The 27046-nt window shown below is 48.1% G+C and overlaps 1 protein-coding gene across 2 annotated transcripts in view; it reads left to right on the plus strand.

The window, feature by feature from the left end:
* Nucleotides 1-27046, plus strand: part of LOC135901075 (PDZ and LIM domain protein 3-like) — an 81616-nt gene that overhangs the window by 48757 nt on the left and 5813 nt on the right. For both annotated transcript variants that reach the window (XM_065430749.1, XM_065430748.1), the window contains exons 3-5: nucleotides 3138-3432; nucleotides 17378-17527; nucleotides 20195-20436. In XM_065430749.1, the coding sequence (XP_065286821.1) occupies nucleotides 3138-3432; nucleotides 17378-17527; nucleotides 20195-20436 (687 nt within the window). The remainder of the gene's footprint in view (nucleotides 1-3137; nucleotides 3433-17377; nucleotides 17528-20194; nucleotides 20437-27046) is intronic.

A 27046-nucleotide genomic window follows, 5' to 3' on the forward strand; every position in this document is an offset into this window, starting at 1 on the left:
GCTCAAGACACATGCATTCAATGATCATGTCTCTGCTGTCGTACGCTTCCGTGCTTTTCAGCCACTCGACTAGGTTGGCCTTGAAGCCGTATGCAAACTCCGGATACCCCTCGCTATCTTTCTTGCCTGTGCTTCTAAACCTTTGCCGAAAAGCTTCGGCTGAAAGGCAGTATTTCTTCACAAGACTGGCCTTGACCTTCGCATAATCATATGCATCTTCCACACTGAGTCTGGCGATTACCTCTGCAGCCTCACACGGCAACATAGACAGCAACCGCTGTGGCCATGAACTCGGACTGAAGTTCATCTTCTCGCAAGTCCTTTCAAAATTGCTTAGGAACAAGCCTATGGCGGTCCCGACCTCAAATGGCTTTAATAGCCTGTTCATGCGGTATGATTCTGCTTCACTTGATCGTCCCAGGACCCCTTCACTTCCTTGAGACAACTCCAAACGTTTGCTTTCAAGTTCAAGTTGCATTTTTCTTAACTCGCGATCTTTATCTCGTTCCTCTCTCTCTCTCTCTGTCCCGTTCTTCTCTCTCTCTCTGTCCAGTTTCTCTCTTTTTTCTCAGAAGTTCCAACCCCATTTCAACTTTTTCTTCACTAGCCTATTCGGAAATTAGCTCGAATAATTCCGCTTTTAGCATTTCCTTGCGTACGTCTAGGCCCAGTTCCTCACCAACAATCAACAATTCGTCTCTCAGCAATGTCCTAAACTCCATGATTGCTGCTTTACTGCCTTGATCCTACTCGCTAAATATAGCTAGGAAAACACAACCTAGCTGACACTCAACAATCTAGCTTCCCGAATGTTCTAAACAGAACAACCACAAAAAAAACTTGCCACAGGTGGGGAACGATCCCACGGTTGTGGGATCGTTCCCTACCTGCGGCAAGTTGTTTTTTCATCCACTTTCATTTCCATTTATTTATAGTTTCTTTATTTCATTTATTAAGCACGAGTAATTTCCCCTATGTTGTCCTTGGTGTCAATATTTGTTGGCTTCTTATGATGTGGTCTATGCTAGAACGACGATGACATTTGCACTCCGGCGAAGAAACATTAAAACATGATTAACTTGGGCAATCATGAACTCGGTAAAACGTCACACATATTCCACGTAACGTAAGCTGCTACGAGGAAAGTTCTGAGGAAAGTGGGCCGGTCCTGGAGATAATGCAGTCTAACATGGTGCCTCAAAGCGCGGGCTGTTACAAGAAAATTCGTTTGTGTTCTGTGGTTTTACGCGCCAAAACCACGATTTGATTGCGAGGCACGCCGTAGTGGGGAACTCTGGATTAATTTTAGCCAGCAGAGGATCTTTAACGTGCCTCCCAATGCACGGGACACGCGTGTCTTTGAATTTCGCCCCCCTCGAAACGCGGCCGCCCGGCCGGGATTTGATCCCGCGACCTTGTGCTTCGCAGCGCAACACCGTAGCCGCTAAGCCACCGCGGCGGGTAATTGTCACACGGGAAGAATATGAGAAAGTGGCACGAGGCGCACGCTCCGATTGTTTAAAAGAACTCGCTGTCTTTGGAACGAGAAAAGTATGCGGGCGAACGTGACCTAATGCAATAAATAAAGAAAAGAGCGATCGCGGCCTAATCGTTGGAGCATCAGGCTGATGTGCTCAATAGCAGAGGTTCGATTCCAGCCCCGTTACGCACTAATTTCTTTTTATTAAGTGATGCGACGGAAGAGCCTATCTACCTAGCTGCCTACCTGTCTACATACTTTTCGCAAAGTGCCAAGAATGAGGCAAAGAATGATTTGCATTGAAAAAAAAAAACAAGTTAGGGCTCGCACGCAAGGTGCGACGGAAGCACGCGATGCAGGAGAAAAAGAACGCGCTCCTTCCCTGCTATCCACTGACTGGGCGTACGAACGCGCCGCCATCCCGCAGGCGTTGCCCAGCAGTGGTGGAATGCCTGCTTTCGGAACTTGGCATTAAAATCAACTCAAACGCACGAGTTCATTTTTCGCAATGACACATCTGTGACGCTCCCCGAGCGCCTGGCGTAAGCCAACCGGAAGTGTGATCACCCGAATGCACGTGTGCGTGAGCCGCCTGTCCTTCCGCGTCAGAGCTTCGTTTGCTCAGTCCTGAGCGCAGAAATAGTGCGAGCGCGCCTGGTGGCTTCCGCTCCAGGGACAGGTTATCCTGGAACAGAGTATAAAGAACTTGATTGTTCTCTCAGGCGTTGTTCTTTTTTTTTTTTCGCAAGAAAGTAGGCGATCCCAATTTGGCGCTGAAAAGAGCTGCTGCCACAACTCATGATTCACGGCGTCAAGCAAGCTTCACTAAAGCTTTCCCCAAGAAGAAATGCTCACGTGGCAGACCTTTCTTTGGAAAGCTCACCGGATAATACTCCGGGCGATCCATTCGTATAGGAAACTGCTACTTTACTGGCCGGCCACTGCTGAAAAAGTTTTTTTTTTTTTTTTGCCTCGATAAGTTTGGACTGAGGTCGTTCTTACGAACCGTTCTTGCTTGAAAACGGCTTTGTGAATGCGGGCCTACATTCACATGTCATTTCTTATGCAAGAGCAGTTCAAGATTGCTCGACGTGCACGATTTGTATATACCCAGTAATGAATGCAGGCGCATACGTGCTCAACTAATGGCTCATTTAAAATTGAAACACGAAAATTAAGCTCACAAAAGAGGCGCGTTTCAGTGAAACGGCATCAACGATGTTCCGCGTGAAACGTTCAGCGAAATCGCTGCGAGAAAATATAGCGCGAAAGAAGACTCCTTATTTGTCGCGGTGTCACGTCGCAATCATCCATAAGCCAGGACAGCAAGCGCTGACTTGAGGGGGTTCACGCGGCAAGAGCCGGACACAGTGCATCGCAGTAGAAGATCCCGTTCGGTCGAAAGAACATCTGCGAATACGATAATAAACGTGCTTTCGACGATACGAACAGTCAGAAATATACGTTGGCGTGAAGCGTCGATGCCGGCTTTATTCTCTGACAAGTTAAACGCAACGACTGCGGCTCGCCCGCATTTTCACGTCCTCGCTGCATTGTTGTACACGGCCGTATACGGTCAAACACGAATCTGTTCGCGATGCAGGCCTAATTGTGCTTCCCTGTGTCGCACCTCCTTTCTCTTGCCCCGCGTGCGCAGGAGTCCCGGGCCGCACTCGCCGGCCTCGACACCGACGACGCCCAAGGCTCCCGGCATGATGTCCGGCGGCCACCCTCTGTCCGGTGCCACGTACCGGCCCGCGGGCCCGCCGGCCTATGTGTCGCCGCAGAGCCCCGGCATCACCATCACGACGCAAAACGTGACGGTGCCGGCGCAGGGGCCCTACCAGGACGGCCAGTACCAGTACGAGCTGCGCCAGGGCTTCCTGGTGCCCGAGCCACTTGTCGAAAACAAGATCGACGCACTGAAGGAACAGGCCAAGATTACCAATCAGGTACGCGCGGGCGGCGCCACTGTCCTATGCATGCGTGCGCAGGAAGTTCATTACGATTACATGGCCTTGTAGATGCGAGATATGTACGATCAAATGTTCAAGACTCAATGTTCTTTAAATGAATATCGTCTGAAAAAACTTTACACAGCACTGGGTGCGTTTGTCAGAAATAGTTCAGCTTGGAGCGGCATGCCAGGCGCCATGCACTGCCATGCATCTTCACTTTTCGTTGGGTTTCAGTCAAGTTTCAACTCCACCAGATCCCAACCAATGCTCACCGAATGCACGTTCGAATACAAGCCGGAAGACACATGCAGGCGGTCCGGCGAAACGTCGACATGCTCACAAGGGTGTGGGGTATACGGTTGGTAGTTAAAGTTGAGCGGTTCCCTTCCCTCGCAACTTTATAGAGGCTGTCCGGGATCCGCGAATTTCGGCGAGGAAATGTGATTCACTGGTGGGCAATCGGTACGTGATCAGCATTCAAAGGAAACCTGAAGTGAAAAGCGGTGCTTCGTTACCCAAACGATGCTCAAGTTGGAGTAGCGATGTAACATAGCGCCTCCGAGATGTGTCTGAGAGGATGCGTGCCGAAGGGAGGGATCTAAGCTCAGGCGCCTCTTTTCATTTGCAGGTTTACTCACTCTGGCTCCGAGCTCAGCGACCGTGTTTACGCTGCATTAAAGTTAAAAGGCGGAGACAAGGCGAGGAGCGAAAGTAAACTATATATCGTTCTTTAAAGCCAAGGGTGAATGGCACGCAGAATGTTCCCAGATTAGCTCGCCGTTAAACGTAACATTTTGTTTTCTTTTGTTCGCCGAGTTCACTGACATATCGCTATAAAGAATTTAAAAAGCGAGAAAAGGGGCACGTCGTAAACTCCGCGGCGAGAGATGTGGCCGCTGCCCACGTTGCCAAGACCAACAGCGCCTAGCTGCGAGACACGCCCCAGCTGCTTTCTATGGAAGCATCGCCATTCGCAAGAGCCGCGTCTGTTCTTTCCGTTTTATCCAGGCGTCCCGAGAAGCCTCGTAAGAAAGGCGCCGACATCGATTCGCTTAGTCCGTTGGCTTTGCTGACGATGTTTTCAAGAAAAATGCGCAGCAATCACCCAATTTATTTTATTAAACATACGTCGGGCTAGTTTCGCTCGTTTTCGCTCCGAACCAGATCGGTGGAGTTATCTTAAGTTAGCCAGCTGAAGTTAGGGTATAGGTTAAGTTTTAAGTTAGCGTTCCTTACCATACGAGTAAAATTAGTCAACCAGGTATGACAGGTATGTCTGGTGTTGTTCAGGTCCAACAAGAATGTCCATCAGGTACTGAGTCCTCTAAGTGTCGGTGTTGACGCCGCACCGCGCCGGAGATAGGTCAGCGGCTGTACCGGCGGCCTGTCGCGCTATACACCACTGAGCTATACCGCGGCGGGCCGTTGCGTGTGTGTGTAGTCACATGATAACGAACCGTTCCTCTGGTAGCAACGTATAACGCACACCACAGAACCGAGCGCTCACGGCTCCCATCGTCGCGCAAGTTCATCTCTTGAGCTTTGTGCGGTACTCGGGACAAACAGTAGAGCAACGGCGTCAGCGCATGTGCTGTGTTTGCGCTATCGTTCGTCCTCTAAAAGCGCTGCTCGAACCTCGAGGTGTACAAATATGCACGAACTTGCTCTGTTCTCGATCGTAAAGCGTTACGCGAGTCTCCCTTCGCACTGCCTACACGGTGCGCCATGATTACTGCCACACACTTTGATGGATAATTGTACCTCCTATTTGTTGAGCATTTCTCCAAATCGTTTCTCCAAACATTTTTACAGCGAAGCTGTCTATGGTTACCCTCCGGGAAAGTCGTGGCGGCGAGCAGAAAACGTCTTGCGGCAAAGCCAACTTTCTCGAGAGTGCTATGTAGCTCTCAATCTAATGTAGGTATGCTGGAAAAAAAATCATACTGAAATTGGTCGCTAAGACGACCCTATCTTTATGCCGAGTTTAATTTACTAGTCGTAATTACTTCACACTGAAGTTGTAAAGGTTACAGAATTTTCATTTGCTGTCAATACATAGGCGTCTACGCGAGGGAAACGGAAAGCCCCATGTTGGTCCGCTAGAATAAAACCCTAGTCCTTCCAAGTTTCATTCAGCTATTTGCCTACGAAGTATTCTCAATCGCACATTACAAACAAACGTGTTTTGTTTCGTGCACTCCTTCGGACTGCACAACGGTCAACGCATATCGTCGCTTGCGTCGAGGCTCGGTTTAACGGCCACCTGCGTCTAAACGGCGCTCCGTCACAGCTGCGTCGACAACATCTGCGTCTAAAGTGGCGGCGTAAAAAGGGCCATTCGCGGTTTATCACAGCGACCACCTTCATCTTGTCGCGCAAGTGACAAGATAAAGGTAAAATAAAACGAAAGGAGACAGGACATCAAATGATTGTGTATTTCTTTTTATTTCGCATAGATGACATATACAGGGTGTCCCACGTAACTTAAGCCAAACATTAAAAAGATGCGAATGCCACGTAGCTGTACAGAACCAAGGTAATGCTATTTGCCGTCGCTTGGAGAGACTCAGATTACTTTTTTTTCATTCTACCTAACTGCATAATTAATCCTAATTATTTATTCAACTTCTCAAATATTATGCGTCAACGAGAAAAGTGTAGAGCAACATGAAAAAGTGAAAAACTTTTGCTACAGCTTGCTGTTGCTCAATAGGTGCTACATAAAAGTGTTTTTTCCGAGCGTGAAAGAAGCCCGCAAATACACGCAGAGTGCCTTGGGCAGGCAGTCGCGCGGCAATTTCGCGTGCATTTGCGGGCTTCTTTCACGCTCGGAAAAAAACACTTTTATGTAGCACGTACTGAGCAACAGAAAGCCGTATCGGAAGTTTTTTATGTCACTCTACAATTTTCTCAATGACACTTTTCCTCTCATTTAAATATTTGAGAAGTTGATTAATTAATTAGGACTAAGCATTTATTTAGGTAGGATGAAAAAAATTAATCTGAATACCGCCAAGCGACGGCAAACAACATTACCTTGGTTCTGTCCAGCTACGCGGCTTTCGCATGTTTTTAAACTCTGGCTAAAGTTAGCTGGGCACCCTGTACATAATTATACGTATAGTTACATACCAACAAAACTCTATACCAACATAATTTATACCACCATAACAGCTCCGCTGGTCAACCACCTTCACAGAGTGGAATGGCTCCTCAATTTTTTCAATCTTTCTTCCGTATTATGACCGTGTTCCATGCTGGTTTGTTTATTTTTGCAAAGTGGTACGCCCTATAAACCACATCGACCCGCAATCTTGTCACTGAGCGATGCCGGACACTCTCGTTTCAAGGCCGTCTTGTAAATGATTATCAAGGCCCCCTCCCCCACCCCCCTTCCTTTTTAAGCTACAGAGGAGACACTGACTGACGGAAGTGCAGAGAAAAGAAAGATGGGGAAAACGCCGGCTGCTGTTAACACGGGCCCCGATCGGGGAACACTTGGCAACTCTGTTCACCGGTGGAAAAAATTTCGTGGTAGAGGTCCGTCACAACACTCAGAACTCTCGTGTGCCTGCTTCGAAGTCGGAGCTTGCTCGTGTAGCCAGTTAGACAGTTTTTCGAAACTCTCATATCCGGCGTCTGTCACGGTTTGAGCTAAAGCAACCACCACTGGCCGCATTCCTCTTGTTTTTGTGCCAAAAGGCTCAAAGATCGACACTGACGAATACCTTAACTCGCGGCCGGCAGTGATCACGGCCGGCAGTTCACCGCTGACGCCGTGGAATAGTTACTACACTTTTGTGGAACTCAATAGCGCCATTCCACGCCTTACCATCCGCAAACTAACTGTCTAACCGAGCGCACCAATCGTACCCTCGTATACATGCTTGCAATGTATGTCTCAGCGGATCATTAGAACTGGGATTCCGTATTACCGCTCATTACGTATGCCTTCAACACAACGAAACATGAAGTCATAGAATACGCACCTTTCTTTCTCTCTACGCTCGCCATCCTCAAAGTTTTCTCGACACCATACTTACTTTTTCACCTAACGAAGGTGCTTCTGTCGCGCAGATATTGCGTCGTGCCGAAGAAACACGTCGACTTGCACGGCTCAGAACCCTATCGTCGCACGTTCATGCGAAGGCTCACTACGACGCACATCTGCCCGTCAGATTCGCCACCGGTGACTTCGTGTGGCTGTGGACACCGGTTCGGAAAAGAGGACTTTGTCAAAAGCTTCTCCCCAAGTATTCATAATTCTCAAATGCTTGAGTGAAGCGACATATGTCATCGCTAAAGTGACGGCTGATAACCGCCGTTCACGCAAGAAGCAAGTTGTGCACGTCGCACAATTTAAACGCGCACTCTGACTCGGTCGGTGAGCTTCGTCTGCCCCGCAGGAGTGTGGAAGCGGAAGAAGAAGCGGCGCGATGTTTTTGGATGATCAGCTGTTTTGGACTGTCCCATGTAATTCTCTACCCTTTTCACTGTAAATAATTCCATTGTACATCCGTCAGAATATTCTAAAGCCGCATTCACTGTCCTGGTCCTAGTCCCGCTTCAGCGAGCAGTCTTGCACTTTGCAGCAGGACGGCGCCCCGACACAGCAATCGGAGCGTAAATCAACGCCACAACAGTGGTGTCACGCTCTCAAACCTGACTTCATTCCAACTGAAGAGTGGTCGGCGAGATACCGTCGCTTAAACCCAATGGACTTGCACGTGTTGGTAAATGCCCTACAAGCGATTTCCTGAGATCTTTTCATTATCAACCAAATTTTAGCCATGAAATGTGTGGCAGTATTTGCGGTGCGCCCTGTATGCCACGCACCATTGTCATCATTCATTATGATTTGTTTAACCCTTATAATGCCCCTTAAGGAGGGGGGGGGAGGCAGAGGTCGTAAGGATATAGTCACAAGAGTATCAAAGAGAAAATAAGTCCAAATAAAAGTTTAAAGAAGAGAAAACAAATGGAACGAACTATGTAATATCGGGTACAAACATACTAAATGAGGTGAGCATTCGAAGTGGTCACTAACCAACTGTATAAACTTTTCGCGACTGCTGTCATTAATGCTATCGGGTAGTTTGTTCCAGTTATCTACAGCAGCAGGCAGAAATGACTTATAAAGAGTGTTTGTTTTGCAATGTACGCGCCATATACTGAAAGAATTCAGGATGTCTACCAAGTTGTCATATCCGAATTCCCTGAGTTTTCCACGTTTTCCCTGAGTGCCTTTGCAAAATTCCATGAGTGACACAGAATCTTGTTTTATGTCAAGACGGGCTGACACCATGTCGTCCGATGTAGCACTCTCAAAGAGTAAGCATGTTAAAAATTAAAAAAAATGACTTAATTCAGTTTGAATAGCAAGGAGTAGTGTTCATTTTATTCAAAAAGAAACAGAAGGGAGGGGTAAGTAAAATGCACAGCGAATAACATATTTTCGAAAAAATGGTAAGGCCCATTGCAAATCGAGCCGAACGTTTTCAAATAGGAATAAAAAGAGATGCATACAGAAGCAAATATTTTCGTATCTAAGCCATTTATGTCAACTGATAGCAAGCTCATTGGTATGAGGCCCGAACTTTGTCGCAAGTGAGAGTCTCTCTCAGCAGCAAGAAAGTCAACCTCAACTGTCCTGACATACTCTCAGCCCGCGCACAATGCCTCAGTGTTGCGTTTCACTGCTTTAAAGAGTTTATATTGGTTTGAATGAGGCAGACCTGCATCTCTGCACTTTTTGAGCTCGAGCTCCTTCAAAGAAGCGGCGGCACGCTTCCCTTCCCCGTTCATTCCTCACTGCGTCGATCCTTTCTGTTCTCGTCCTCCTTCCGCCACGCGTTCGCCCCACGGACCAGTGAAGCATCCTCTTAGTCAGTTGTGCAGTAAACGTCCAATTTTTCGGACACCCTAGAGGCCGCGAAAACGTCCGAAAAATCAGGCAGTCCGAAAAAATGAATGCATGTCTCTTACTGCCCTTAGGGGCTCAAATCGCAGCAGGCACGTTCGAAAAAGCTCTGAAGGCTTGCCAGTCTTATTAGGCATATCAGTGCTCGTACTGTGACAGGAGACGGCGAGTGTACGCGTGTATAATTAAGGAGTATATGCTGTCCCGTGACAAGTGTCCTCTTCCCACACTAAGTTTCACCGCAATACTTCGCATGTGCTTCACCGTTTAACAGCGCTGTATTGAGGTGAAGCTAACTTTCAACAAACCGGCATTTTGCAATTTGTGTTTTCCGAGCTTCGAAGTCAATCGCGAAGGTTACAAAGGCGGAGTCGGTGTCATTGCTGACGGCGGCGAATTCTTTCAATGAAAACACACGGCACCGAACGACAAGAAGCTTAAAAGCGATCGTCGAAGCAGTTTGGCCCAGCGTTGCCGCGGTGGTGGCTACGGCTGCCAGCGGATTTGCGTGCCAGAGCGCTGGTTCTAGGCGGCTGCGCTGGTTCTAGGCGGCGAGATAACAAAAATGGCGGCGTTGGTGGCTTGTACTAACGCCGTTTCGGACCTGCGGTCACGGCAAAAAGTCCGGGAAATGGGATGACGAAAGGTTCTTGCGTTCGAAATTGCATACGTTCTTATACATTGACTCTATTGAGTACATGGTGGTGCCGCGAAGACGTCCAAATTATCGGGCATGTCCGAAAAATCGGGCGCCCGGAAAATCGGTAGTCGGCTGTACACTGGCAACTGCTCCAGCCGACGACACAGCATCAAAGAAAATTCGTTACGATTCCTCTCTGTTATTTGAGCCAGCATTAGCGCGGCTTTCGTTCTCTTTCAATTAAATTACAGCTAATTTTCCCTGATAGGAGCACGAATTCCCTGAGTTTTCTCTGAGTATTTCCAGACTATTCAACATCCCTGAGCATTCCCAGTTTTCCCGGTTGGTAGACACCCTGGTCAATTAAAGAGCCACCGGGATGTGAGTGTTGGAGAGAAGACAATTACGTAAGTCAGGAAAATGGTAATACGCATAGTGACCCAATCAAACTCGACTAATCCGGCGACAGTGTCAGCCAGAGGGAAAGCAGTGAGGTCGAGGAATGATTCATCGGCAGTAACACGCGCGAGCCATCGAATCTCTCAAAATGCTTGAAAAGTTATAGCGACAAACCAACGCATCTCCGGGCAAAAATATTTTCGCTGAACTAAACCGTGTGCCCGGATTCGCTTTAGCCTTCTGCGATTCACCAGCGCCGCACATACATAGTGATGACGCAAAAGAATGGCGCCTTATTTCGCATGGACCTACTCCCCGACTCAGAAGCCGGCTTATATTCATAGCAGCTCTTCGAGCGCGACTTTGCCTTTCAAGTTCAGATGGAACCGCTGAAGCCAGCACGCCCCACGTGCCTGGAGAAACAATAATGAGCACATCTGCCCCGCTCTATACGACGACCGCGTAGCGCTCTACTCGTACTTGCGCCTTATAAAGGACGCAATTACTCCGCCACGCGGAAGGAAGGATTTTAGAGCAGAGAAGCTCTTTTGACTATAGATTTACAAGAACGTAAAGGAGGCTTCGCTGCACAATTAAGCGCTTATGTAACGCAGCACGTTCCAATTTCGGATCGGTAAATAAGCACGAGACTCGTGGTCTCCTGCTGTGCCTTCGCGCCGTGGCCTTGATGACCTCGCGCGCTTGTGTGTGTATACGCAAATTCTTGCTTCAACAGCACTGCGCGGACGAGTGCGGGGCCAATGCGCGGCACACAGCTGAAATGCAATTGGCGTACTGTGCTTACTGCGATAACAGGAGGATTTCACATTATTAAATTATGTGCTTTTACGTGCCGAAACCGCGATATTATTATGAGGCACGCAGTAGTGGGGGCCTCCGGAATAATTTGGACCACTTCAGGTTCTTTAGCGTGCGCCTGAATCTAAGTACGCGCTTGTTTTCGCATTTCGCCCCCATCGAAATGCGGCCGCCGTGCCGCGACATCGTGCTTAGCAGCCCAACACTAAGCAAGTTCCACAGCGGGTGATTTCACATTATCGTGCACGGCATTACGAGTGGATTGCCGGATGCAGTGTGCAACGATATGAAACAACAAGAATAGAGTATTGGGCGAATTGGAACAAGTTTATGATGTACAGCGCGAAAAGGACAGACAAGGAAAAGTAGGGACTACACAGATTTCAAAACAAGGTGTCACGTTTTCTTGTTCATCGCAGCAGCAAACAGTAATGAACACAAAAAAGACTACCATTCCACTCTGTGAAGATGCAATGGCAGCGAAAGCTGACGACAGTCAAAGCTTTCAAACCAATGCAAAAGTGCTTTCGCTGCCATTCCATCTTCACAGAGTGGAATGGTTGTCATTTGTTCGTTCAGCATCGCAGGAACGTTCTTTGTCGGTGGTCGCTTCGCGCCGGCGCCGTTTACATTCCCGTTGCTGTTCCCTTCGGCGCTCCTCGTACGCATGTTGTTCTTCGGGTGTGCGAACTATACGTGTCCATTCCATCGATAACGCAGCTGTTTTAAGCCCCACTACCTCTCCTGCTTATATACTTTTTGACGTCACGCTATTTTTCACGGCGAGCATTCTAAACTGTTCCGCATTTTGACATCTGCGCCGCCGGACTGCACCCGTACGTGATCACACACAAAGCAAACAATGAAACTCATTGTGTATGGGTTTGTTAGAGATCGCTAAGTCCATCTCTGCTGCCGGACGCCGAAAAAACTACGGAAAGTTAGAAGTTAGTCATGTACAGCTTTCGCTGTAGAAAAAAATTATTACGGGGTTTTTACGTGTCAAAACGACGATCTGATTATGGGGCACGTCGCAGTGGGGGACTCCGGAAACATTGACAACCTAGGTTTCTTTAACGTGCACCTAAATCCAAGTAGACTGGTGTTTTCGCATTTCGCCCCCATCGAAACGAGGCCACCGTGGCCGGGATTCTATCCCGCAACCTCGTGCTTAGCAGCCCAACACAATAGCCAATAAGCAATCGCGGCGGGTAAAAAAAAATAAAAAAATAAAAAGAAATTGTGCACGTGTGTGTTTCTGAGAAGCGCAGAAAAATCATGACATTTCAAAGTTTGATCTGCTTAAAGCAGAAGCATAAATAAACGCAGCACTCTGTCGCCAAAATAGAGCCATCCATTCGTTCTAACGTGAAAGACTTGGTTGTCAAGTTTCCCGAAGGCTGATCCCGTACTCTTTGAGCGACGCAAGAACATCCGCGCCAGCCTGTTTCGACGTTCTAATCAGATAATGCTCCGACTTACATCAGCGTGTGAAAGGAAACGCAAAACTGACGATTTCATTGGCGATCGCTGTTTCCCGTCTTCCGCATGAGAGGACAGACCAGTCTGTATGTATGTAGCGCAGTAGTCACGAAAATTGGCAACTTTGCCACCACACATGCAGGCCAAGTGCAAATATTACAATGAGGTTTTTAGTGCGATCTGAAAGGAACGCCTACCACAGTTCAATGCCGACAAAACCAATCGGAAGGCAGATGAAGTCGGGGAAGTTCTGGCCACTCATCCCCCGACAAGATCTTCCTCGGCGATATAGGCCACTGTGAGCACAGCACAAAGCGTAATCAAATGGAAGAATGTGCCTCAGCAGCGAACCATGGTGCACGTAAACTGGGCACGAGAGCAAGAAGTTGCGGCTTTACTGCAAAGACACGTGTTTCCGGCGTTCACGGAACCACGCAAAATAGTCCACTGCCAGAAAAAAAGGTAGTAAAGTGGGCGGAGAAAAAAAGAAGAGGGGGGGGGGGGGAGTTCTCAGTGAAAGACACTGGACCCATCGTTTTTTGCCAGGACGAACAGATTCCTCCTCCTGGATCCGTTGGGAGCGACCAACCGACCGAGCAGAAGAGTGCAGCTTTCTCGACAGCTGCTGCTGCTGCTGGGGTTGAAATTTACGGTATCGTCGTTTTTGTATAGCTGAAGGCAAGTCGCGGGGCGCCGCCCAGGGCAATGAAGAAGCACTAGGGCGCGCGCCTTCAAACGACCTCAACCTGCAACGACACACAAACAGTGTGTGCCAGTGCTAAAGTTAGAGAGGGAACCCGTCGGCACCGCGGGCGAGAGAGCGCGAGTCCGGAGGCGATAGCTGGCTGCTTCAAGGACTGGATAGACGCCAGCAGAAAGACCTGAGCGGCTGGCCCTGTTTTGCGAGGCGGCTGCGGAGCACTAAGCCGCTGGGGAGACCACGGTCCGTGATCCGGAGAGCGTGTGTGCTACTTACACCCTCCGCTCCCGGTGCTTAGGAGCGCGAGCGGGCGCATGCGCTCAAGGAAGGAGCCAGTCTCGAAGAACTCCAGAGCGCCTGCAGGCTCTAAACAAAACCTAACCAGCAGAGCTGCGCCGCCTGTTTGGCAGCGAGCGCTGTTTACCAGGATGCGTCCCAGACGATGAAAGAAAAACGCGACTGGACGTGAGCGAATATGAAGGTCTGGGCGAAAAAAAAATATGAACAAGCGGAAAGATTTAAAGTGCACGTGGCAGTCGAGACAGCGAGTAGCACTGTCCTAGATGGAAACTCGGGGATGAGGAGCAATGTCTGGCGTCTGTCCTGTTATAGGGAGGAAGAAAATGTCAGAGGCATTGCCAAGTTATGAGGTATGTGTTGAGTGCATGATTGCAGCGAGAGGCGTCCGAAATGGATGACAAAGAATGGAGTAGGCGGGGACCGTTTTGGACCTGGGTTAAAGCGCCAGTTGTGCTCCACGGTGGCCTTAATGCGAAGCGGGATGTAAAGAACTTAACTTGGAAAGCAAGAAATAAAGGAAGGCTGCGCTTTCATTAGCCGGCCCGTAAAATAGTGTTTTATGCTATACCATATATATGGCGCCACGCCTGTTTCAGTGGCTGGAAGCTGCTGACGCTAGCCTATCGTGATGCCACAAAAGCCGTTATAAAGAGAAAAGAGAAAAATATGACAAGCTTTCTTGGCCTATGCCAAAACCAACGAAGTATTTTAAAGAGAATGTCTTTCTTGGTGAGTTACTCCCACTTTTTCCGTATCGGGTGTGTTTCCATAGCTTCCTTCGCGGGTCTATCCCGAATACAGTGCAGTCTAAAGAGGCGCGCCGATCTTGAAAATTGATCTGGTACCGCTGCTCCCGGTGGCATCGGTACCAGGGATACCACCGCGCTTTACTATCTCGCGGTTCTGGTAGCACGGGCTGCGGTACGGTGGTATCGATACCGGTGGTACCAAGGTGCAGTATCACCAAAGAGTAATGGTACCGGTGGTGGTACAGGTGGTGGTACCGGTGGTAAGGGGAGCGTTCTCGCATTCTTTCCTCATGGCAGCTAGCGCTTTGAGACGCTGTCACTTGAGGCGCTGCAGGTCTCACAATGAATTCAATGGTTCGCGCACCCAACCATCACACCCAACTCGCTCAGGAATACACTGTCTTTAATCGACGTCAACTAGAGGTTGAATTGCCTTCCAACTTTTTTTATTAATGCAGGTAACACAGACCATTAATTTAAAGGGAAGAAAGGCATTGCATTATGTTTCTATAGCGAACCTTGGTGAATCCCTCCTCGTGGGTGCGTGCCATATGTTAAACGGCAACAACAAAAACTGTTTGTCTGCAAAAATAAATAAATAAATAAATAAATAAATAAATAAATCGGAGGACACCTAAACACTTCTTACGAGTCGTGAATGCGAAAGCATTAATGTCCAATTGAACGTCGCTGAGTTGTCCTTCGTGTTATGAACTCCTCGCAGGCGAGCGAGCACGTTGAGACGCTTGGCCAACGCTTCCTAGATAGCACAACGCCGGTGCACTTCGATGTGTGACGTCATGCTACCATGACTGACTGCCATAAAATCTATTGCGGATGCTCCCGAGTAAGCCGCGATTATTTTGACGTCATCGCTTTCGTCACGCCGGGCTTGGCAATGGAAATTTTAGTCCATGTCATAAAGCACAGTGCACAGGCCTGTTATCTAGGAGGCGTTGGTTTAGCCCAGTGGGCACAAAACACTTAGCTTCTGAGCGTGTGGTGGTAGGTTCGAAGCTCACTCCCACTAGCGTTCTTTCTTTCGAATTTATTGTTTTTTACACATTAATTTCTTTATAGCGATTACCGAGGCGAAGTTAGAACGCAGGCGAGAGCTCACGCGGACAAGGAACGCGAGGATAACACAGGCTTCAGAGAGTGAGGGTGAACACCCGGCGCGGCAGCAGGTGTTCCTTTTCGCCCGCTCTGCTCCCTCGAGGGGCGCACATGATGTGGCGTCGCAGCCAACGAGAATTTAGGTGCCATTTCGCTGATACAGACGCCGGCTTTTTCGCGCAATGGGCCAGTTGATGCTTTCGCATCAATAAATAAATGAAGAAATGGAAGTATATTGTCCCAAACGCGAAAAAAATGCCTCGTATGTAGCTAACGTTCGCGGATTTATCCGCAGTGTCCAAGAGAGAGAGAGAGAGAAGACGACGACGACGAAGAAAGCACTAACATTGACTCCGCTGACACCTACCCAACTGTGGACACGTGCCATGTCTAAGGCTCATCATCATCAGAAGGGTGCACGAACGCACTATACACGATGGATATATCGTCCATAAAACTAAGATGTACGAAGCCAAACAAGAATAAAATAGAGTTTGAAATATGGAGTACTATTAAACTGTCCATTCAGCTCTCTCGGCTCATGTCAGTGAGAGAGCAAGAGAGCATAGAAACACAGCATATTGATCTGGTCGAAACAAGCAGTATGCGGAGGTAAATGTGTATGCATCTATGTATAACGGTGCACAGGGAAAACCAGTCCGATGCACAAACCGAAGGCAGTGATAAGCTGATATTTAATAAGAAGAAGGAAATAAATAGTGCATAGGCTTAGAAAATGTCGCAGGCTGCTGTTGATGGTGGAACAAGCGTCATGTGTGATAAAATGAGATCATGTTCACGATGACGAAAACAGGGGCTTGTTTGATCAATCCCAGCGGTCGCCGTCCTTCCAACGTTAAGTCAGTCGTTGAGGCGAGTTCGAGAAAATTAATCAACGGTTGAGTGTAGGTCGGTTGGTTCCCGATCATGGCTGCGAAGTTGCGCTGTATAGTTGTAGCAAGACACCATCAAGTGTACTTGTTTACAACCAAAAGGAGCTGGAAGGCTTCGCTTGGTTCCAAGCCTCCCGAAACCTTTTGAAGGTCAACCTATAAACTTTCTGATGGTGACTAAAACAGTTGTTAATTTACACATCAACTTGTGTGTATTATCTTGTCTTCCTCGAGTGTGCCTTATTATAACTTTATGCAGCGCAACTTCGCATCCATGATTGTGAAAGTTAGCCCCGACACAAGAACTGTTTTTATCGGCTATCACTCCCTGCCTTTGTTTTCTGCACCTTCTCTTTCCCATATTAGCAGTCCGTCGTATCCAAAACATCGGCTCGAAATCACATTCGCAACCACGAACGTACTTGTTCATTATGTACTACAGATATGATCTATAGCGCCACCGCCTTTCAGTAAAACAGAACTATTGTTTACAGTTAGTTCAGACTGACATTTTAGCAATATTTCTGCATTACGTTAGACAGTTTCCTAGCCAGCATTGGCAGACACCTACTGTCGGAGGAAGCTATTCTCGGCCCATGGCCTGACACTGCAATTTCAATGCGTGCCACAAAAGTATTGTTGAAGTTCCTGCAGGACACCAAGCTCGACGAGCGGCTCTAGCGAGGCCACTGTCTCATGTACATAAGCACTCACCACTTCCCTTATCATCATCATCCATCCCAATACTTTCACTCCCCTTCCCTCTTCCCCAGTGCAGAGTAGCAGACTAGAGCGCACTAGCTCAGGTCGACCTCTCTGTCTTTCCTATCAATAAATTCTATTCATTCATTCATTCTGCATTCCTCGTTATTACTATGTCATAATTTCTCTCCCTTTCTTTTACTTCGCGCATTCCCACAGACCTACAGGACTACACCCCTGATCACACCGTCCGCGAAGCCGCGGCGTGATGTGACCATCGGATCGTACCTGCGGCACGTGAAAGAGCCCTACTTCACCACCATGAAGATGCCCGTCGACAGCCTGAACAACCCTGAAGCAATTGCCAAGGTATCACAAACGCTTTCTGAGGCATCACTTGTGCATAGCTCGCCTGTATGATGCGTGCCCGTGGCACCGCGGTGTGCAAAATATGAAACGACTGCAGCGTTCTCCTGAATAGCAAAACTCCCATAAGCCGCAGACTTTCGATGGAGGCCTAATGCCTGAGAGAGAGAGAGAGAGAGAGAGAGAGAGAGAGAGAGAGAGAGAGAGAGAGAGAATGTCTATCTGTCGAGGTATCAGTGCGTGTCAATGGTCCGACGAAATCCGCAGCCTTATAGCATTTCATAGTAATAGTTCTTGGTCCGGCTTGCGGACGAAAACTTGTCAGTTATAAGTTGTGCCTCCATAAAGCTTACGCCGCAGCTCCTCAATAATTCCTGCCCCCGCACAAATCAGCGGTGGCGGCTCGTGAAGAAAGGGAACTGCGAAACATGTGCTGGAACCAACACACATTCAGTGCACTGGGCAGTCCGGTATTACAGCGACTTGGCAAAAAAAGCAAACGGTTGCTCGATTGATTAGCGCGGTTTAATGTCTCAAAGCAGCACTGGGGCCACTAAAGACACCGTATAGTGGAAGGTTTCGGATTAACCTTGACCAGCTGGGGGTCTTTAACGTGCACCTAAATCTAAGTACACGAGCGTTTCTGTATTTCACCCCCGTCGGAATGCGGCCGCCGCGGCTCGGAATTGAGCCCGCGACCTCGTGGTTAATAGCAGAACAGCAGAACACCATATATCCACTTAGCCACAGCGGCAGGTAAGCCGTTCATTATCTTTTTTTCAGTGATAATTTTTTTCTCTTTTGCTTATTGCACAGAATGCGCGCATGACAGAATATGCACAAAATGTGAGACTTGTCGCGTGCATGCGCGCTCCGCAGGCTCGTTCGCGGCCCCTATCACTCCTTCGGCAGCAGTGAATGAAGAGAAAGATTGCCTTTACCGATTTTCTAGAACATATCGACAGAGAGAAACCGTGATCTAAAATAAAATGAACATTGTTGAAATGAGTCAGTTACGAAATGTGGGGATTATGTAGCGAGATCTCCTGAGGTAATCGTGGTGGGCCAGATAGAAGGACGATAGAAAGATAGAAGATAAATAGAACTATGCTTAGGAAACTTGCTTGTCCGAACACTGGTAATCGAAGATATCGCGAGGCCAGGGATAAAACGGGACAAAGGTCTGATGGCGGAGCGGCTCAACTCTTTCGAGTACTGGAGACACGGGGAGGCACACAGGGTGAGGCGAGGAAGGAGATAAATAGGAGATACTGCTGGGGCACGATGTCAAGGCCGTTGGGAGCGTGTATGCCAAGTCGGGATTGAGCTACAAAGGCGGGGCTCACTTAAAAATAGGAAAGCAGATTGGGCCGACGGGTTTGCGAAGTAACGGTATCCGAAAAGTGCGTTTCGAAGGATATATCCTTGCAATGTTCTCGGATGCACTGTCGCCACGATCATTGGTATTGATATGTGCACGATCATCGCGAGGCAGCACACCGCGTTAGGAAGGGGGGGGGGGGGGGGGAGGGACTAACTCTCTTCTCTCTCCTGTAATGCAAGAGGCCAGGCGGTATTCTGTTTAGAGTTTAGAACACATCTTTGAAAATTCACGGACGCTTTTTGCCCTGTTGGTAGCCCTGACGGCGTTAACCCACAGTGATGTTGAAAAGACCAAAATTCTCATATAATGTCGAAGTTCAGCGACAAGCAGAACAAGCAGAAATCTTAATCATTTCTGCTTGTCGGATTAAACTGCTGGACAGTAAGAACACTTGCAGCTCCCTGAGCAATACGAGCTAGCTACGTTGAGGACGTATACTGGTTGTTCACATTCTGACACAGTTACATACTATTCAGCCTCTGAAGCATTCAGAGACCTCGGTAAGTATGGCGAAACATTGCGCGACGTGGGCTTAATTTTCTTATCAGTGAGGTATCATCAGAAGCGCCTGTGCTTTTTATATTTCAGAGCAACCCTCTATTAAAAAATAATAACTAAAACGGGTCGATCCACGCACACGTCATTCTCGTGTACTATATTAAAGAAACATGCTTGTAAATCACGCACGCATACAAAACGTGTCTGTTTGAAGCAACCGAACATTATGCCTACACTTCCAGATGCGCTTCACGAGTCTGTAATTGACCGTCCCAACAAGCGTTCAATCTTTAAGGCTCAATGTGCAGTATCAGACGGTGCGGTATCAGACATGCACTGACTCGCACAAGGCTGGTAGGTTACTTTTTAGGGACATTCCATGCGCTTTTTCGGCAAAAGAGTTAGGACGGTTTATTAGTGCATAGAGCTAATCTGTCGACATAGCTTAATTAATTATTTATTCTAAATGCCCCACTTAAGAAGACATATCAGCGCGTAATTAACAGTTCATTACACTATCAGCTGCCTGCCAATAATTGCACCATTGTATTTCGGCGACTATACGGCCGGAAAAACGGGCTACTATAGCTGCAGTGACTGCTGTGCTAGATGCAATGCAGCTGCTGTGTAAGCTGATGCAGCTATACTTGTAACAGCTGCAGTCTTCCGAAACCGAGTTTGGATACAAGCGGAGCCCGCTTCCCCGGCGTGAGAGATAAGACGCGGAGCTGCAGCCGCTCACACAGCGTCGCTGACGCACGCATACCTCGCTGCGCGCATACTTCCAGAAGGTGCAGGAGACGGTGAACCAGGTGGCATCCGGCAGCAACTCGCCGTGCTTCGGCCTGCCGGCCTCGGTGGCCACCAGCGGAGGCAGCGGCGGGCGCGTCACACCAGGCGCTGACGGGCCCAAGGTCGTGCACAACGTGTACAACTCGCCCATCCATCTCTACTCGACGCAGAACGTGGCCGACACGCTGGCCGCGCAGACGGGCTTCAAGCTCGGCCAGGGTCAGGGCAATCTCCAGCCGTAAGTATTCAAGCAGGGCAACGCGAGCGCGTCCTCTGGTGAGAAAAAACAACCGTGCGCATCAGAGCGAAGGACAACACAAACAACTCGGCCTGTGTTTGCAGTGAAGTTCGTGTGCTGGAGTGGTAGATTAAAAATAAAAGGAGACTCAAAAAAGGGGGAGAGGGAGGCACAGGCCAATCATAACAACGAGAACGTGGCATTGACAAAGGCGGATGGCCGATCGCGAATTTCTTACGAACGGAAGAATTTTTTTAATGCGTCCCCCGTCAATTAAGGTAGAAGGCAAGGACTACGTACGACTCGGATTCACACAATTCTACGCACAAGTGTATCAGGACTGAACGGCATTCGCATATCAGCCATTCGAAAGCGGTCTTACGTAAGAGCTGTCTAGTGAATACGGCCCCGGACGAGACAGTCACCTCGAACTTGGGCCGGTATAATGTGACTATTCGCTCGCTTCTGTTTCTTTCTTATCATCCACTGCTCCTACGACAGGCCGCTCCTGGCGACAACATAAGACGAGCCCCCTCGGACCACTGACGAAGCGCGAATAGAATTGGAATGTAATCGTTACACATACCCCGGTCTTGCGTATACTTGACGGCGAGACGTGGCCGGCCGTATTCTAAGCGCCGCTGGACGAACCTCAAACAAGCAAAAATTGACCGATCCCAAGTCAAAGGTGGCGCAGCATATCTGTAGAGCGCATGCGGTTAATCATTCCATTGTGATACTTAAAAAAAAAATCGCTAACTTCGGTCGTGCGCTCGAGTTGTAAGCCGAGTTTACGGGCATACATGTTAGCAATGTACCCTTCGCACCATAAAAGTGTTCGCTAGAAGAGGTGCCAGCCAATCGTCATATATCGAACGGCTTAAAGCGGCGAGAGTGCTGGTCAGTGTCTACAGCAGGCAATACAAACGAGAAGTTTAGTGAATCTGGCGCGTGGATCTTTATAGTCAGGCACACACGATTGGGGGTCTACGGTCTGCAGCGGCCTGCATTCATCTACGCTGTACAAAGCGCGTTATAAAGGTGGCCGCGCTGCAGCCACCAACGCGCATGACTGCATGTACGCGCGCGCGTGCTCAATCGGCGATGTACAGTTGTTTCAAAGCCATGGCAAACCACCTGAGTTCGCGCCTTCTGCCGCTGTGTATTGTTCAAGTACCCTCCTTCGGCGAGTCAACCACGGTGTGTGCGGAACGCCAGCCTTTCTTTTCTGCGCAAACAACCGACGATTTCCGCGGACCCCCATAGTTCGAAATTCGCAGAACATTTGGGCCATCCATGCGGCCACAGAAAGCAGGAACGATGCAGCAGTGATGTGCCGGCTGATCAAGTAGAACCGATTTCCTCGCCTAAATTTCATTTATTTGGCTGAGCGACTAGAAATTCTCGCGATTCATCAGTGCCTGTGTTGCAGCTCACAGCCGCTATTAGAAGTGTGTTCATGCCCAGGATTTCTGCCCATCTTTGAAGAGCTTATTCAAGCACACTGGAGCTGGATATTTCGAGGCGTCAAAACAAGACGCGCGGCCACGTCTTCGCTATTGAAGCTTACATTGAGGAAGCTGGTCCTTGATACTTTCCTTCTTATTTGTTCGGTTTGTTTCTAAGTGTCGGAAGTTACACAGCTGAAACCGTACGGTTCAAATGCAACAGAACAAGCTCATTCAAGCAGTTCGCATATAAATACGCCGATAAATTTACAAGTCAAGTCAGTCACCAGACCAGGTAGCCTTTTTATTCCTTTGGTGAGTATACTAATCGGGATGGCGGCAATAAATTACAACGTGCCTTAATGTACAGGCGTCACAAATTTAGCAACTATTACAAAAGAATATTTCGAATGCCCCTAATGAGTGTTCTTGCCATGTTGTACGTTCATGCTATATGATTGTACAAACACTGCATTATGCATGGCTTCTGTTGTGCTGCATTGGATGCGCTTGATAGACGATTGCGTAGAAACGGGCAGTACGTGCTCTCTCTGTAGTAGATGAGCGCACAAGCGGTTTTAGCCAACTGAAACTGCAATCAGCATTAGGTCACTGGGCAACTTTAATTGCATTTCGCGAACTTGTTAAAACGCAATTTAAAAAAGGACACGTGCGGGCGAGCATGGAGCGAGCGTGTTCGCCGGACGGTGGTGCGGGCAAGTCACGTCACTTGTGGGCATCTGCTAGGCGTGACGCAGATGCGCTGCTCGACAATTTACTTTCGATTTGCAGGGTGAAACTGGCCGGAATTCATCACGTTGTAGGAATGAGCAGCGCGATTTTTTTTTTTGCAAGTCTGGAAGCGCTCATGAATTCTTCGAATGGAAGCATAGCTTCCTGGACCATTAAGGCTTCAAATTTTTCATTGGAATCGGTCGTCCGTCTCATTATAGGGTAAAGACGTAATTAAACAAATTTTCATCCGTTTACCTATTACCTCAAGTCTTTATCTTAAAATGTATGCCGCTGTGGTAAAAGCAATACCGAGTAAATCGCAATTAACATACCTTCTCAATTTTTAAGGAATGTCGAGCGCATTTTCTGAAACACTCCGTACATATACTGAAGAACTTGGAGAGATTGGAGAGGTTACCGTGCACAGGAGCCGAACGTCCAAGCAACGTTCGCGGTTAACATGTATAATTTATTCCCAAGGTCACTGAAATTCTGTTCCAGTTGGCTTCGCTTGTGACGCGCTTAATAGCAATGATTATTCTGTTGTAGAGAACGACTGCCATTTGTCTGCGCCTCTGTACGTCTTTTTGCCTGAGCATTTTGCGTATCGTCTGTACAGCTTCGAGCTTGCACGGCGTGCAAAAGTTTTTTTTTTTTTTAACGTGATGGTTGTTGTAAAATGTATCAAAAGTGCATGCGAAACGCAAACAGAAACCCATCTCCCGACCGGAGAAGATGACCACAAATTCATATCCGGAAATTTATCATCCCAAATTGCGCGCCAAGATCAGCAAGCGTGTCCGCAGGTGTACGTCAGACACAGTGCTGTATAGTTTGTCATGCAACTCATACCTGTGTTAGTTTGTAACACAGGTATGACTAACACAGGTATACAACACATTAATTGTAGGTCAGTTTCCCTAACTGTGTGTCGCGAGCCCCAGCGGGGCTGTGACAGGTTCAGCGAGGTCACAAAATGGCTAAAGAATTTGAACAGAGGGGCGGAAATGCACTATACGTAGTAGACAACTATTTAAAGAGAGATGCCATTCAATAACCCTCAGTTCCTACAACGTCACTCATTAACGTCACTTGTGAGACCAATGATACCGTAAAACACAGACCTCGGATACAAAAGCGAGTATTTTAAGCAATAAGCATAGAGCTCCCAATTTTTCGTCATTATTAACTTAGTTCATGCATGTTGTCTCATGCTTTGCGCGATAAAGGCTGCGACTTCAGGAAAGAGCGGGAACATAGTGAAAAGACCTAAAAATAAAGGGAGGAGAAGTGGCGGGGGGGTGGGGGTTTAAAGCCTTGCGGCTTCACAAGAGTCACTGTTATATTTTGTTGTGAATTTTATCATTTTATCGCAACACAGTGAATTAGGGTAACGGCGCTTGAGCAACGGTATGTGCGGGAGTTCCACGCATGAACACGTGCTGTATGAATGACATACAAACATAAAAAAAGCGGATAGAGCAATGAATGATTCCTCACATTTACTGAAGTGCGGATGCAATTTTAGGAGTGATTAAATGCAAAGAGCACGGTTATTCATGGTTTACTAGCCGATGTGCTGCGATTACACGGAGGCAGTAAGTACAGTAGGGCCTCATCCACACGTTTCGAGAAAAAAAAAACGCGACAAAAATCGTACTAACCGGGAAAACGTACGATCCGATGTATCTAAAATAACTTGACAGACTCAACTATTGCTGACTTCTACGTAATGCGAAGCGTCGCGAAGATCGTTGCGGCACGAGACGCCGACGCGTGTCGAGCTGGTGGTGCTCCGGTGGCCCGAGACGCGTTTTGTTGTTTTCCTATTGCGTGGGGTTTAAGAAAGGCGTCGGGAAACCGAAACGAAATCGAGCTGGTGGGCGACGCCGGATGCCGCCGAAGCGGGACGTGATGCCCACATCGCGCCTTCTGCAGCAGGGAACGGCGGAGCGTTTGGATTATCGCCTACTAAAAGCCTGCAGTACGCTGCAAATGACACTACGCACCACGCGCTGTAAAACAGATAGGTGAAGATGCTTATCGCAATAGGTTTTGCGGCGATAGCTGTGAATGCGGCGTGCGACGACCCGAGCGGAGATTTGCTGGTACCGGAATGAGAAACTGTGCGCGCCGTCGCTTTCACGTGAGACGAGCGGCTATACAGGGTGTCCCAGCTAACTTTAGGCAGCGTTTAAATATGTGCGCCAAGTAGCTGGACAGAACCAAGGTAATGTTGTTTGCCGTCGCTTGGAGATAATCAATATTGTTTTCATTCCGCCTAATTGGATAATTAGTTTTAATTATTCAACTACTAAACTATTATAATTAGATTAAAAGTGTCAATTAGAAAATTGTAGGACATGAAAAACTCCCGATACAGCTTTCTGTTGCTCAGTAAGTGCTACATAAAAGTGCTTTTCCGAGCGTGAAAGAAGCCCGCGAATACACGCAAAGTGCCTCGAGCGGCCAGTCGCGCGGCAATTTTGCGTGTATTCGCGGGCTTCTTTCACGCTCGGAAAAGCATTTTTATGTAGCACGTATTGAACAACTGAAAGCTATATCGGAAGTTTTTCATGTCACTCTCAAATTTTCTCATTGACATTTTTCATCTAAGTATAATACTTCAGAAGTTCATTAACTACGGCTAATGAACAAATTTGCCGGAATGAAAAAAATAACTTGAGCACCTCCAAGCGACGGCAAGCAACATTACCTTGGTTCTGTCCAGCTACGTGGCATTTGCATGTTTCAACTCTGGCTAAAGTTAGCTGGGACACCCTGTATACTGCTCTCGATCGTACGCGCCTCGCGCCTTTTCTTGTTTACATCGGATAAAGCGGCCAGAAAACGTATCATACGATCGCAGCTTGGCAGCATACTGAACGTCGGTGCCGAAAAATCGTGTTTTCCGGGAACGTATGAACCAGTAAAAATTGAGCGCAACTCTAGTGGGTCATTTTTTGTGTTGTCGATTGCGAACGTTGGCGCCAGGAAAACGTACGTAACGGGAACGCATCAACTAAGTTCTACTTTAGTAACAGGTCCTTGGAAGAGACCTTCCCATGTTCGATTTTTGCATTTTTGCGCATTTCGTGTGCGTGAAATGTCGCACTGTCTTAGGTCTCTGCCCGTTTCTGACCAACAGGCAAACTAGCCTTGCCAGTCTTCTGAAGGAAGCGATATTAACTGCAAGCACACTGATCAGGTCTGTACTGGTTTCGGTGCAGTCTTGTCTGCAATCTTTCATCATGCTTGCATTTAAAATGTGTCCTTTTTGCAAGTTTCGGCACGCCCATTGACGCCCATAAGCGTTATGTCTGCCTGTTTGTACAAAAAAAAAAAAGAATAAACGCCAGCATTCTCTTAAGCTAAGCGTTTATGGGGCATTGGTCGCCTCGCTCAACGCCTTCTAGGACTAAAAAATAATATTAAGTAATAAAACAAAAGTACTTGTGCTACTACGCCTCGGTAATACGGAGCCCGCTCCGAGCGCTCATTAGAAGTTCAGAGAGAAATAATTAAGTGTTCTACTCATACAGGATGCGTTCACTGTGCACTATGAAAACACGAGAGGCACTTGTATTCGAGCAAACGGCCAGTGCACAGCTTATGACAAGCAACGCAATCTGGTCATACGCAATTAAAAAAATAACTAATCGTTTCCCGTAACCTCTTATGGGTAATGAATTAGTCCGGCGTGTGGCCGTATGAGAACATACTAAGTATTACTACGAGCAGATGGCGTGAGGCACAAAATAGATTGAAAGGGTCCACGTTTGCCCGTTCGCAACAAGCTGTTGCATAACTCCCAATGTAGGTCGATATGGACTGCGAAGGTTAGTTAAGCTTAATAACAGCTTGTTGAGAACGTATTCAAATCTATTAGGCGCACACGCGCCGCTGCGACGACGCTCGGATGATGTTGTTGCTCCCTACTGCGTCTTCACTGCATCAAGGCACGCTAGGCAATGAAGACGTAAGGCGAAGGATGGTTGAGCGCACAAATTTAGTAGTAATTAGCTAAGAAATGGGCGCCTCAACGTAGCCGATCGTTCGTCCGTTCGCAACGATTATCAACTGTACCACCTCGCCGAGGTTTGTGACGTCAGAGGCGCGCTGCTCGGAGTCGGCGGGATTTTCAGGGATGCTCTGAACGTGCGGCAAAGACGGGAAAGGGTTCCGCGCAGCGAGTACACTCCATCCAGACTGCATGCACACGGGACAGTAGCTTTCGGTCGGCGGAAACCTGTACTGGGAGGCGGACTTTGGGTGCGATTATGTCCCTGTATGTGCTCCCTGCACGTTAAGGGCAGCAACAGCGGCACTACGTGCAATGCAAAGCGAGGTCCAGCGCGGAGGCGGACGCGTGCTCTTCGAAAACGCCGCAGCAGTCGGAGAAGCAGGAAAGAAATGGCACAGCTGCA

Source organism: Dermacentor albipictus, chromosome 1 (assembly GCF_038994185.2).
Source record: "Dermacentor albipictus isolate Rhodes 1998 colony chromosome 1, USDA_Dalb.pri_finalv2, whole genome shotgun sequence".
Classification (NCBI taxonomy): Eukaryota; Metazoa; Arthropoda; class Arachnida; order Ixodida; family Ixodidae; genus Dermacentor; species Dermacentor albipictus.